At 35.1% G+C, this 15,436-nt stretch overlaps 1 protein-coding gene across 1 annotated transcript; it reads right to left on the reverse strand.

The window, feature by feature from the left end:
* LOC126707697 (kinesin-like protein KIN-7D, mitochondrial) lies at nucleotides 1-11,646 on the reverse strand. The gene is made up of 25 exons (XM_050407554.1): nucleotides 10,981-11,646; nucleotides 10,748-10,845; nucleotides 10,484-10,573; nucleotides 10,262-10,314; nucleotides 9,485-9,550; nucleotides 8,928-8,981; nucleotides 8,550-8,609; nucleotides 8,376-8,454; nucleotides 8,175-8,242; nucleotides 7,407-7,463; nucleotides 7,209-7,313; nucleotides 6,669-6,773; nucleotides 6,312-6,419; nucleotides 6,078-6,209; nucleotides 5,785-5,967; nucleotides 5,278-5,481; nucleotides 4,219-4,359; nucleotides 3,642-3,761; nucleotides 3,458-3,508; nucleotides 3,218-3,265; nucleotides 2,878-3,018; nucleotides 1,647-2,387; nucleotides 726-855; nucleotides 524-638; nucleotides 1-320 (listed from the first exon to the last, which is right to left on the reverse strand). Exons 1-24 carry the CDS (start codon nucleotides 11,334-11,336, stop codon nucleotides 553-555), a joined length of 3,276 nt encoding a protein of 1,091 aa, XP_050263511.1. The 5' UTR covers nucleotides 11,337-11,646; the 3' UTR covers nucleotides 1-320; nucleotides 524-552.
* Between the last annotated feature and the right edge of the window lie 3,790 nt (nucleotides 11,647-15,436).

A 15,436-nucleotide genomic window follows, 5' to 3' on the forward strand; every position in this document is an offset into this window, starting at 1 on the left:
TTGACAAGAAAAGAAAAAAATATATATGCTTCTTGTGGAAGCTTACATTGTTTATATATACAAGTCAATGAGTTTTGACAGATACCAACATTCTGCTACTTGCTAAAAAAAACAAAGCAAAATCCTGCATCTGAAACTTCAAATTTACCATTCTTATCTCTTTTGTCTTTCTTTTCAATTGTGTTATTTTACAGCCACTAGAGGATGGATACAGAAACAAAGTATGCATATACCTTTGGATAGTTACAAACAGGCAAACTAATAAAAGAATCGCACCCGCTATTGCACGGAAAATAGCAAACATATAAATGATGACAAACCTGCAAATAAAAATGGGATACAGACAAATAAAAGATAGGTTAAAACCCAACTGTATGCTATCAAAGAAACTGAAGTGAAAATTTCATATCATGTCTGGCATGGGGAAGGCAAATCTATGTCATTTAAAAGGTTCCATGATCATATTTAGCTCAATTGATCCACTTATCGGGATTTAGGTTATAAACAGAACAAACTTGCTTACCTTCATTTGGAGGTTTAAAAAGCATTGTGTCAAGAAGTAAATGCAAAAAGTCTATCTGCAATATCTGTGCGACAGATTGGACACTCAGAACAAGCAAGCGAACAAGATTTACACACTGCAAAGAAAAGTACAATAGAGGTTATTTTGGGAGAGGGCAATGGAGAAAGGAAGGAGGGAACTTGTGGAGGTTTGAATCACTTACAACAAAAATGCCGACAAGGGAGAAGAATTGCTGCAGTTGGTGATTCAAAACATACTTTACAAATGTGGGAATTTACATCACCATTTCCTAGGTACTTGAGCTCCTTTTCCTTCATCTCTTGCATTCGCGCCTGATAGCATAAAGAAGAGACTAGCACATAAGCATCTCCCAATGTAACAAAATCACTCATGTAGACTACACTTAAGACAGACTCTTCTAGAAATGTAATAAGCTATTTCATTGCTACTCTTACATAGCTAACTTGGAAATGTTAGACAGCTTAGCATATTGACACAGGACCAACCAAAATGAATGCAACACAATTGAAGAACAGACAAAAATAAAAATAACCTAGGAATCACACCTAGACTTGCTTGGAATTGAAACCAAGAACAGAAAGCAAAACTTATTGACCTAGACTTAGCAAAATTTCAATGGAAGTTTTATAAAACAAGTAAACTAACTTGTCTCCATAGGAGAACAATAGTGTGTTTATATAGACTGCTAGGACTAAACCCCAATTCTAATTGACTTAGGAACCTATTATTAAGTGACAAAAATATCCTAGACTCTAGGAAATTAAATAAAGTAATAATAACCTAAATAACTAATAAAACATAAAATAAAATCCAACAGACCTATAGTGAAAAAAAAAATTACAATTGAATTCCAAAATCAAATTAAGTTAAAATTAAATTGTCCTCACACTTCCTACATCACATAAGATGGGAATGAAATGAGCTTGCACGAGAGAAGGATTTCAAGCAGCACAATATTTTGTTGAATAAAAAAACGCTGCCCTACTCTTGGTCTAGACAAACTAATTATACTATCAAACATAGGCTTTTCAAGTTCAAAATTTAAGGAGATTAAGAAGTTTGGCACAATCATGTTAGCAGCTACATGTAGAATACAGTTTACCTTCAGGCGAACAACCAGGGGTTCTTCCTTAGGTATTTCATCAGCTGGTTTTGAAATATCCAAAACTGTTCTATCTTGAAGGACAGTATTACTTTCAATTTCATTGGTTTTGGGATCACTAATATAGTCAGTTCCATCACCATGCCTCTCATCAGTGTTCAACTCAGGGATGGTTCCCCCCTCTTTCTTCAACTTGGCAACAAGCACCCACATGTTTGCTAAATCATTTTCCAGAGCCTCCTCCCTTTTCTTTGCCTCGTCAGCCTTTTTCCGATATTCATCTTCAACAAATTCCTTTTCAGCTAAGGCAGCTTCAAGTGCTGCCTCCCTTTGCTTCCTTGCCTGCAATTCCATCTTTAAATCATCTGGATCAAGATTCCATGACTCAAAGTCATCACAGACCAAACCAGAAATCTCACTAGCGCGGCCGGATAGCCTTCCTTTCCTACCAAGTTTTGTTCCATCATTGTACTTGCGGTTGACACCATTCACAGTTTGCATAGCAGTGCTTCTAGAATGAGCCAACTCTCGAGCAGACAATAATTCTTTTTCTAGTTTTGCATTCTGTAAAGAGAGCTTTGTCACTTCACCAGCCAAATTCTTCAGCTCCACAGCAGCAGCAGAAGCCAGTTCTTTTGCATAAGAAGCTTCTTCAGCCAATTTCTGATTCTGCACACGTAACCCACTATTCTCTTCTGAAAGCTGAACATGTTCCAGCTTAAGTTTCTCATTCTCAATCTCCTGTCCAAACAAACAAACACAACAATGAGTTCCAAAAGTGCAGGCACTTGTCAAAATGTAGAATGACACATAAACAATGTGCTTTAATACCAGAAAGCTGTATAGTATATTTTGCAGAAACCAATCACATAGATTTTTTTTTTCACCTAGTAAGTTAAAATAAAACCATTCATCCACTAAAACTTGGCATAAGAAAATCTCTAATTACCTGTAATTTCAATATAGTGACTAAGTCCACTAAGCGATCATATCATTGATAAATTAGTAACGAAAGAAAGAATTTACCTTGTACCAGTCAAGTCATATAGTGACAAAAAATCAGGGACTGTAAGACAACATGAAACTATATGTAAACTAAGGAAACAAACTGATGCATATGAGTTTACTTCAATTATGACAGAACACTTATAGATGCCAACCTATCAACCACCAGCACCTTTGAATCCATTAAGCCATTCTGATACAAAAGCAAGAAATACAAAGTAATCACCTGAGACTGAATTTTCCTTTTTAACTCATCAATATAATCATCAGATATGCACTGCTCTGAAGACATTGATGATTTATCAACTGAGGACAAACGCTGCTCAAGGATATTCACTTTTTCATGCAATTCCTTGTTTTCTGAACACTGCCAATAACCAAATAATTAAGTTTTGCTAGAACTTCATACAAAAAGGAAAAAGAGTCAGCATGATCAACACATCTATTGACTTAAGGGGCTAGCAGCATCTCCAAGCAAAGGAAGATAAAGCCGCAATAGATTAGGACGAAATGAAAACAAATTGACTTTTTGAAAGAATAAAGAAAACAGGAAGTGGAATTCTGACCTTATTCTGCAGCTGTTCCTGGAGTATTCGATTGTCTGCTGATTTGATCTGCAGTATCAATCGGAAATTATTTTAATCAAATAATAAGAGAGAAATATCTTGCTTCATGATATTCCACTCATACCATCAGAAGGTTTCATATGAATGGAAAATTGAAACACTTGAGTAATAACCAGTTTAGGGATTGAAACAACACTATCTGACTCCCCAAACATCCTATATGGTGGCATAAATACTAACCTCCAGCTCAAAACCCTTCTCATTACACTGGGTCATCAATCTCATAAGCGTCTGTCACAACACAAAGAATTACATACAATTAACTATCTCTTAGCAATGATAAAGTAACTGAGATACCACATACAATAAAAGAGCATTTGAGGGGAAAGTAATGACCAGAAGGATGAATAGACTTGAGATTTACCTGCTGCATTTCAACCAATGACGAATTAGAAATTGAAGCCTCACCACTCTCAATAATACGCTGCTCTAAGGCCCTCATTTGCCTCCTCTTTTCTTGGATCTCACGTTCCAGGTTTTGAATCTGTATGAAAGAAAGCACAACAGCTTGATCAGGGTCTTTGGGAAAGATGCTAAAATACAAAGAATTTGGATAGTTTACATATTGTTTTCATTAATTAACTTTCCGACTGTAAGAATTTGTATAATGGGCAATAATAAAAAGCAAAGCAAATAAGGCAGCTTTCTGGCCTTAAATAGCATGACACAGAACTACAGGGGAACCACAGACAGACACAGTTATATACAACTATATTAGAGGTGATATATCAAGCCAAATCAAATATAAGTTAAACCAAGAATCACCGGACAACTAAAATATCAAGGTAGCACGAATTGGAGAAAATAATGTCATCGCTAAGTGCAATAATTTTTCTGTATCATACAGATAAAGAAGCTCTTATCCCAGAATGCCAAGGGAGAGAGGCAACAAACAGACTACTTACATTTGTTTGGTGATACAGAAGAGAAGAAAGGTATACCTGAGTTTTTGAGCTATCTGGCTCATTCACGGACTGCTCCACCATGCGCTTCAAGGTGCTGGTACTAAATGCAATTTCCCCAGCAAGCATCTTAACTTGCTCAACAAGAAGGTCCATCTGATCTGACATTGTTATCCCTCCCTAGAAATCAATATAGAAAGCAGCCATATTCATACATTAACTTCAAATAAGATAAATCAATGCAAATATAAAATACCTATCAAGCAAATATCACATAAACCCAAGAAATTCTATATTACCACACCAACATCATTTAAAGAAATTACTTTTCATCATGAGGTAGAATCCATGGAAAATTGACAAGGGACCTAAGATTTCCTGGTTTGATAAATGATAATCGAAAGTTACTGAAGGAAAACCTGCCCTATTCTAAAAAGTAAGTGAATGAGAGAGAGTTAAGATTTGTTATAGGTCTTCACCAAAGGGGAAAACTTCAACAAAGTTTCCTCAACAGGAGTGAATAGAAATAATTTGAGAATAAATGGGCAAAGAAATGGGAAAGGTGTAGAACCCTTACTATCTTACTCCAGCAATAGAATAATCTCACCATCATAGTAGAAAAGGATTTTAGTGGAGTCTTAATCCAAGATGTCCAGGAATATTAACTCTCCAGGAGTTCTGGAGAAATCAGTTATGCCTACACAACAAAATCCATTCCTGTTGGGCTCAACTTTTATTCTAGAAAACCTATCTACAGTAGGGTTCACATAAAAGAAGGCAAAACAAAAATGAAATGTGATTCTAAGCTAAAGGCACGTAAAGGAATATTTTAAGCTAGCTAAACAGGAACCTAAAGGAACAAACAGGCCTTTCATATTTCAGCCTAAAACCTGCCAAGATGAAACAAGTAGTAACACAAATTTTGCCCAGACAAAAGCATATGGCATGGATCCATGGCCCTTCATACATGTGAAACAGTGCCAGAAGGGAAAACAAATGGACAAATAGTGAAAACTAATTTTTCAATTGAAAACTATGCTTCATGTGCTACATACATAACAAAACAATGAAATAAAAACAAGACAGTGCACAACATACAGTTGGCAGTTTCGATCCACTGATAAGTTCACCAGCTTGAGTTGATTCAGTTATTGTACTGCCAGATGGTGAGAGTTCTTCATTCCACTTGCTGGACTTGCTGGAAGATCTTCTGTGTTTAAAATCATAAGGAACATCTGCTGAAGCAACTAAGGCAGATGATGCAGAATCCTTCTGATTCTCACCTTCTAGAAGCAAAGAACCCTAATTTGAGCAAACAAGCACTTATTAACATAAACTTGAATTGTTACAGAAAAACCTGTTCCAAACCTTAAGAAAACTTGGTAAATTTCCAAGAAAAAAAAAATAGGGTCATATTCGGTTGCTTTTTACATAGAAACAAACATTATTCACATTGGATAGCAGAAAATATTTGACAAGTTTCAAATGGAAAGACAAGAAGAATGAACACGCAAGCAAAAATGTGTGCATTTACACAACTATATATATATATATATATATATATATATAGAGAGAGAGAGAGAAAGAGAGAGAGGAGGAACTCACGTCATCCTCACCAACAGAGTGACTTCGTTGATGATTGGGAACGTCACTCAAATATCCAGGAATTGTATTCTTTGAAGAGACAAGTATGAGTTTGGTTAGTCTCTGTATTCTACTCATTAGAGCCACCTTGGCATCCTCCTCTTCCTCTAATCTTGATTGCATTTTCACTTGACCTTCTTCCAACTATCCAATTGACAAGAGAAGATGACTAGTAAATAACAGTGACAAAATCATATTAACTAGCACTGCATCATATAACTTCATAAGACTACAGGAGACAGGTGAAAAGAAACCTTTTGCCTTAAGGTCAAAATCTCCTCATGATTAACACCAACAATCATCCCCTTCTTTAGCTGATCAAGTTCTTGTTTGAGGACTGAAATTTCTTTTTGATACTTCTTAATCAAAGATTTTTCATCGATAATCTGGAAAATTATTTTTCAAAAAACGCTAACAGTGAGATTGAATAGCCTATTACTGTACATTGCCATGAAAAATCTCTAAATCACAATCTAGTTGCAACACACCTTATTACGTGAGGCATAGATTTCCACTCGCTTTGCCCTGCTTGCAAACTTCAATGTATTATGAGTTTCCTCCATGTTGCTTGATGCAGGAGTAACTGTACATATAAGCTGGGAAAATATACGATAATATTTGTATAAATGGTTCTATTAGTATCACTAGATATTGATTCAGGAAAAGTAGTTGACAATGTGCGTTCCATGGTGAGACTATTTAGTACTCCGAAAATCATCTAAATAAGAAACAAAGAAATATGTGTAATGCAATTCCACTCATAATGGTGCAACACCATTTTTAAAGACTGATATATAAGTTTCCAGCAAAATGTAAAATATAAAAACTTTGCATCTCAAACTTACCGAAACATGTCCATGCCCACTCAGTGAAGACTGCAAAAGGCGGGTAAGCTTAGAATCTCGGTAGGGAACATGAGATGCCTTCCCCTCACTCAGCTTTCCAATTACCTTCACATTGCAACCATACAATCAAGTCAAGAACTTTAAACTTGAGATGCATATGCATAGAACCATTGACAATGGAAGAAATGCAATCTTTCTCTCAAACAAAAGTCAATTGCAAAGTACTTATTTTGCAGTCACACCTACAATATCTAACAGTTTCAGAAAGATTTTTTTTTTTTTTTTTTTTTTTTTTTTTTTTTTTTTTTTTTATATATATAAGGGAAAAAAATTGAACATTTTGAACTTTGAAAGCTTGAAGAACATAAACCCATTAGCAACATTATTCTTGAATGATTAAAGGGATGTGCATCAAGAATTGACATGGCTTTTACAAAGGGATAAAGAATGCAATTTATGCAGAAAATTGACCAACAGAAAGAAAAACTAAGAATAAGGTTAATTGATATTTTATAACATTCAGAACAATAGGGCACCAACCGTTCCAAGAGTTAGAAGACTTTTGTTTATGTAAGATCCTTCCTTTCTCCGTAGTCCAGTCGTTTCAGTTTTTGAGCTCTCAGATCCGGCAAGATCAATCAAATTCTGAGAGAGAGAGACCAATGAGTCAACCATGTACTTAAAAATAACATTCTATATTCTTGAAAAAACAAAAATAAATAAATGCTCTGATCATACGAGTTGAGAGAAGATCACTCCATCGTACTCATCACCGTGGGCACTACTTTCAATCATCTGCAAATGCATTGATGAGTTAGAGACAGAAGGCAAGAAAGAATTGAATCTCAAGATAGAGTATAGCACCAATGATGAAATAAATAATTTTTAAAAAGTACTTGAATGTGTACTTTCATAAAACAACACTAGGTATTTCCTCAAAATAATACCATATTCATTGAATCATGACCAAATTTCCATGAACAACACAGCTTATAGAAATTTTATTTCATATAAAATCACATTCATAAATCAGCCATTGACAACGCTAACTTTTACATATTAGGACCTATAGCCACCTCAAGATTCACAAAGTAGCACCCACTTTTCAGTTCCAATTTCCAAATAGGTACTCGGGATGCCTTCAGGAATATAAATAAATAAATAAATATATATATATATATATATATATATATCAGAAAATATGAATTGAATGTCTATGTGGCAGTGATCATGCCCACATAAGCAAGAGTGTGAAGTTAGTCCTTAACATTTCAAAATAATAACATGAAGTACTAACTTTGACAATGAACTTTAGCTCAATCAAGACCTTCCTTTAAAAGAATAAGGTGGAGGGTGTGACCATGGGTTCAAAACCCACTACATAAGTGTAACTTACCAATAAAAAAAGTACTACAGCTCAAATTCAAAGATATATAACAGTAGTAGCAACAGATATCAATACTGATAAAGCAACAGATATCATTCATCTACATATGGAATGTTTACCAGTGTAAATATGGTGTGACTTCGGCTACTCAACAGATTGAAATTATTTGATCCAACATGACGATGCTCTGCCATTACCAAACATCACTTGAGAGATCAGTGATGAATACCTTAAGTGGTCACCGATGTAATACAAAAGATTTTTTGAAAAAAAATAAAGCAAAAATCAATGAACATAGCAACAGGAAGAGGTATAAGTACCTTCCCCAGCAGCAATGAAGGAAAGTGCATGTCCAGGAGACAAAACCACTTCTTCTTTTATACCCTCGACATAGGTACCCTGAAAAGATAACACTCAAATGAGACCAGAAAATATGAAATCAGACAGTCATGAATAAGAAGTAAGAAATTTTTAAGAAAGGAAAAGAGAGAGACCTGTGCATCTTCTCTAACACGCAAATTCTGACCTGTTGGATCAAGCAAGTCATTTATCACCTGATATCAGAAGCACAAGTAGATCACAAATCAAATAACTTTCACATAAGAACAAACATTTTCTAATAGATTACTTCCAGTCAAATGATGATAATTGTTCACGGGTGAAAAACTCCATATTCAAAAAGATAAAATAAACATGCTCCAATAGTATTATAACAATAAAACTTTTAAAAGTGCTGGTTGAACAAAATAACATCAATCAAATGTAAGAGAAACACACTCAGACTCAAATCACTGTTGATGGAAATTTTAAGCTTCAACTGTGAAATGCAATCCCAAGTCTCAAACTGGAAAACTCATCTTGGTGCTACTGACCTCATTATAGATTTCAAGATAAGACACGCGGAGTAAGAACTCTCTTCCTGGAGTCTGAAAAGAGAATGCAGTGAATCACGCATGCAATGGTCAGTTACAAAGAATTTAAAAATAAAAAATTATGATGTAAAGGAAATGTCAACTAGAAATAGAGAATAGTACTTTAATGATCGTAAATGACACAGTTAGTGTCTACAGTGGTAAACCATGTCAAAAGAAAAATGAGGCAAACAGAACCTTTTTTTCTGAAGAACCAGTAGATACAACAAACAAATATCTTATTCTTAAAAAAGGCTATTTCACAGTGACAGAAGAAGAGTGCAACCATTCAATTAAATTAGTAAGAGAATACCATCTAGAAAACCATCCTTCAATTAAACTGTAATTCTAGTCTAGAATATAATGCACATCACTAAAATGAAACTCTATTTCAAGGAAGATACTAAAGAAACCAAAGAGTATGGGAGAAGTGCCCTTTTAAAAATAACGGCAACAAGAAAACTTGGATAAGAGGAGGAAAAATACAAAGAATAGTACTGATTGTTAAGAACACTTACATCTTGGATCATGCTAAAAACATCCTTTATAGCCAGTGGTATAACGCCAGGAGAACTTTGATCTCCCTGTGCAAATTATATACAAGAAATGTCAAAAACATTTAGTTGTAAATTAGCATATCTTGCTTGGTGCCATTCTGAAATAAGCATACTGAACATCCAGAAGAGTGAAAATATAAGATCATCAACATCTCATATGGCAATGAGCATACTGCTCTATTACAAGATCACCAACAATGAAATCTTAAGCATGACATTTAACCAATTACATTAATGCAGTTTAAGCACAGTTCAGACCTAAAACCTACCTCACATCCTCCCAAGTAGCATGTAAAATTCCAATAGAAACCCTAACTTAGACTTCTAATAATCCATCAAAGGGCCCAGGAGGAATTAATATTGACTTTCTTGATGGTAATATCAATGCCAAAAAAATAATTCTAATGTGTAACATTTCTTTCCAGCAAACTCAATAAAATTGAAACAACGACAGAAACAATAGTTCAGTTTTCATTTTCTTCATATATTCACTCCCGTAATGCAATTTCAACAAAAAATTATTGGGTAAAAACACAAATAATTATTCAACCCTGAAAAACCCATCCCCTGGTTACCCAGTCAATGAAGAATGATAAATTTAAACCTCGTAGAAATATGATTAACATTGTCAACATTACCCATTAGTTACAGTCACATTTTACTCAACAAGATTGGTCAACATATACAGTACACAGCTAGAAATTAATGCAGTTCATTATGTTAAACGATGATGCTTACATGCATAGTGTGTGTCTTCCCACTACTTGTAACACCATAGGCAAAAACAGTTCCTGCATTGTCCAAGAGCAACATTTAAGATAAACCATTTTCTGTATCCAATTACTAACCAAATTGATTCGATAAAGTTAATTTTATTCACTAAAACCATTCAAATTTGGACACATTGCTTATAAATAAAACAGTAAAGTAGCTTTTGATAGTCTAAAAAGTAATGCATACCATTAACGCCTTCCATTGCGGCCTTGACTACTGGCTTTGCCGCTACATCATACACTTCCTGTGAAGCCGTATGTGGTCCAAAAACCCTATCTGCCACAATTAACCATCCCCAAAATCCAAAATCAAAATCCAACAAATTCCTACATTAAATGCCAAAATTCAATTTATTAAGCATTAAGCACATTTAATTTTTTATTTTCAATTGTACTAATTTTAGCTGAGAAGTTCAAATTCAAATTTGCCAAAACACAAAAGATTCAATACCAAATGCATAAGCCGTAGCTGGATTATACTGGTTCCTCACAATCTTATCTCCATCTGCGTACCACGAGATCTCATCCCCTCTCTGATACTCTCTCTCACTGCAAACAAAATTGAACAAAATTCAAATCACATTACCGATAATCACACAACCCTAACACAAAACGAGTTCGTTTCGCTCAAATTGAAAACTCCATGGATCTGATCTGATTCAATAAAATCAGATCTACCAATACCTCAACGGTCTGAACCGAATCGTCACCGAAATGCTATCCCCTGACCCGGACCGAACCACCTCAAGCGGCTCGGCGATCAAGTCGTCGGAAGGAAAACCAACCGGCGAGCGACCGTTGTAGCCACGTGGACCGGAGTACATTGAATCTGAACGACTCCGACTCGGAGTCATGGATCGGGAGCCACTAGCTCCGAGTCCACCTCCCGAGTTGATATACGACGAAGCTGAAGAAGAGCAAGAGCGAGGAACTATACGGCTGCTCATGAAGGAAGAAGACGACGAAGTTGAAGAGTACGGTGTCGAGGGTTTGCGATACGAGAACGGCGAGCTGCTCCTTGCGCGGGAGGACGAGGCCATTCGAGTCTCGGAGTCGAATCACTGAGTTAGTGACTCGGACGAGTCAACACAAAGCGATTCGAACTTAGCACTAGTAGAAGAAAAAAAAAGAAAGAAGAAGAAGAAGAAGTAGAAAAAAAGAATAGAGAGAGCGAGAGAGGAAGAGAATGTGTCAGATATCTCACATGGTTTTCGAATCAAAAGCGAGGAACATTGTGCTTTTAGCTATTTCTCAGTGAGAAACACTGAGAGAGGAGAGAGAGAGTTTCGTCTTCTTTAAGACAAAGAGTTGCAGAGAGAGAGAGAGAGAGAGTTGGTTTATGAATTAGTAGTATTGATTAAGTTTAAGCTTGGTATTTAATTTTTTTGTTTTTCTATTGTGAGAAATTTGAAAATTTGGTTTCTTTTACTGTGTGGGAGTGACGTGGCAGAGTGGGGGTTGGAAGGTTTAAATTTTTTGGTGGAAGAGAGAGAGAGCGAGCTTTGAAAAATAATGAACGGGAAATTGAGCGGGAATAATAGTGGCCGCCGATACAAACAAATTGAAAATAGCAATAGAGGACAGAATAATTGAAGTAATAATAAGTGGGATATTAGTTTTACTCTATCGCTTGGTAAATTGATTTGTACGCGCTGTGCATTGAGTCGGTGAATTATGAGAATGTTGGGCTTTTTTTAAATAAAAAATTAGTGTAACTGTGTCCGTGTGTGGTTGCAAGGAGGAGCGTCATGTGGGAAAAAGTGGAGTTGTCTGGACTCGTTGAGACGAATGCACGTTGCAAAATAACTGGTAATCAACTTCCCTGTGGGTCACCAATTCTTGCTTCCTTCCAAAATTTCAGAGCTTTTTTGGTTTTTAGTTTAAAATTTCTTTTTCTTTTTTTGTTAAATTAAATCAGAAGGATTTTAGAAATTTGGATGTAAAAAAGTTGAGAAAATTCGAGTATGTTTGGTACTGTTATTTAAACAACAGTTTTTGTTATTTAAAAAATCACATATTTTCACAACATTGTTTCACCCACACATATTTCCACAATACTTAAACAACGTTATTAAAAATCTTTTACCAAACAGCCCTTCATAGTACATTGTTCATAATTCATAGCATCAAGTCTCAACAAATGTGAAATGACCAAAAAACCATTTCACCAAGTGATTCATAACTAGCCGCCTCCTTCTTTCTGGGCAAAAACATCCATTTACTTTAAAAATCAATGTTTTTTCTTTTGAATGAGTGAAATATGGAAGAGGCCAGTAAAGAGTGATGATGATGGCGTAATTTACACATTGAAGATTAGCTAGACAGGTAATTATCAAAAAAATAAATACTAACTAAAAGAAAAAGGAATATGAAGTTGGCCAATGATTTGGTTAAAATTTGCAAATTTTATAGATTGTTAAAAATAAAATTAAAAAGTTTTAAAATATTTGTGAAATGAGGCACCTTTTAAAATTGCAATTCAAAGTCATGATTTTTAGATTAAACTATGACATCAATTCATGATTTTAAGATTAATCTATGGCTTCAACCTAATGCCAACTTGAGTCTAATAAGGAAAAGTCTAACCTCATGGATTTAATATATGCTATATGCATATGTATGCATGAATAAATTGTAGAGGCAACAAAAGAGGAACAAGGAGGAACTTGTTCATCAGCATCAACAAGAGCCTAAATAAAGATAGAGTTGATAGATTGAAATCCCCAAATTTGACAGAAGGAAGCTCAATATCCAAAACAATATACTAAAATTCCCAATTAGAGCATGGAATTGGACTCAACTAAAGTACAACCTTGGTTGATAGCCTTTTAAATTGGACTCAACTGAAGTACAACCTTGATTGATAGAACATATGCAAGGGAGCATGGGGGAATCATGTTAGTAGTAACAAATATAATGCTACCATGAGAGTCCCTAAAATAGAGCCTAGGAAATATCCCACATTAGTATAGTAACCAAGGCATCCAAATTAACTAGGAGATTAGCCTGTGAAAGGAGGAGACTAGAGAGATAGATTGCTTTGGATAATAGAGACCCAAGAATCTGCTAGTGAGTCAAAGTATTTATTAATCTTAATGGCTAAGTTGACGGGAGTTGTTGACTCATTATCGTTAATAAGCTTCTTTAAGTGCCACCAAATTTGATTGCAAGCAATATAAACTAGAAAGGGTGAAGGGTTTTGCCTCTAAACTTACTATTTAATCCAATAAGTTTTGAAAGGTCTAGTATGCAATGGACCTAGTCAGGAGCTATCCTGCTAAGGAGGGAGGAGATGGTGATTGAGAACTTGGTTTGTCTCCAAACAATCATGATGAATGGACACTCAAAAAGAATATATACCAGGGATTCAGATTGATGGTGAAACCTTGGGCGATTTATGTCACCAAGTTGGAGTCAATGTGCAAGGAATTCCTTAGTAGAGAGAACTTCCCAAGCAATTCTAGCTCCTAAGAACGAATTTGAGCCTTTCATTGAGTTTTTAGCCTTCATAGCTTCTTACATTCAATAAGGTTGAGAGGGCCAAAGTTGGAAAATTCTGGTTCTTGGTTGTCTAATAAGCAAGTTTAGTAGAAAATATCTCACTTTTGTTTTATTTTTTGTTTTTTGTTTAAAAAATAAATAAAAAGAAGAAGAAGAATAACAAATTTTGGGACAAGTCGAGTGTTATATTCACGATTTCACAATGCATTCATGGCCTCCTCGTTCTGAGACTTCTAACCATTGTGGCAAACCAACTCAAATTTAAAATCATAACCTAACGTCAATAGTTTAAAAGGTACCATATTTTCAAAAATAGTTTCAACTCTATTGTTTTTTGTTTTTAGAACTAGTTTTTAAAATTTTAAAATACAACTTGAAATACTTTGAAGTTGACATATGAATTGATTATAATATGATTAGGTAATTGATAGATTTGAATACATCAAACAAACAGGAAACAAAAATACAAGAATCTGCAATATATTATCGAGGTTGGTATAGCTATGAGAAGACAGAATCAATTAATGTCTAGCTAGGACTCTAAGTCACCTATAAAAATCAAGTGACATTTCACATTCGTATCATGATGACAAACTAACATAGTCATTTCTTGTAATTAAACAACCAACAACAAAACCATGTTTCTTCTATCCAAATTATTGTTGATAATTTTACCGGGTCTATGAAATCTATTAACACATAAATCACAAAGCATGTAACATTCCATGCTAATATGTAGTATATTTTTCCGGACGTTCATATATATGCTACTATGAGCAATTCTGTATTAAAGGGAGCTTGTGTGCTAATATAAGAACAGTGACATAAAAAATTTAACAAATTTTTTCATTATTTGAAAGTGACATGTTGTGATTTTATTTGTTTAATAAACGTGTTAGATTTCAATTGATTAATGATGATGCCGACAAAATAAGCAGTGAGCCACACGGTCCTGACATGCTCCTGACAAAAACCTGCACAACACAAAAGCTGAAGACCTTAAGAGGAGTACCAGTGTGGTACCGGCCAAATACTCTCCGACGGTCAAGTTAGAGAAATCTCTTGTTCACAACTCTAGAGTACTAGAGAGTGGTGAATTATGTGTACCTTGGTTGATGAGGGTATTGGGGTTTTTAGAGTAGTAGAGGGTTGACCTCTCTTCTTTGGACTAGAAGTCTTTTTCTTATAGGAGTCTTCTTTGGACGTATTTGGCGGAATCCTTTCCTTATAGGAATCCTTTTAAGTAGCGCCAAACATGGAGAGTAAGACATTTCCTTATATATGCAATCATGGACAGCAAGTAAACCTATATCAGGGTCGTCAGCTTACCCTACATCCTTCAGCCTTACTGGCGTCTGCCCTCAGGTGCGTTTTGCGAACTCCCTACACTTCGTTTGTTGACACCTACTAATAGAAGCTAATGGTTTTACATGTAACCATCAGCTTATGCCTGATGCCTTTATCTAAAACCGTCTGCTTATGCCTTATATGAGTAAGCATTATTTTTATTCATATTCGCTTCATCTCTTTTCATTAGTGATTCTAATATTGTAAATTTATCCTTATCACTCATTAATACACATATCTCGTGGGATCCTTTCCTGCCTTAAGCTTTCTCCCCGTCTAGGCGTAGATGCCA

This window comes from Quercus robur, chromosome 11 (assembly GCF_932294415.1).
Source record: "Quercus robur chromosome 11, dhQueRobu3.1, whole genome shotgun sequence".
In the NCBI taxonomy this organism is placed as follows: domain Eukaryota; kingdom Viridiplantae; phylum Streptophyta; class Magnoliopsida; order Fagales; family Fagaceae; genus Quercus; species Quercus robur.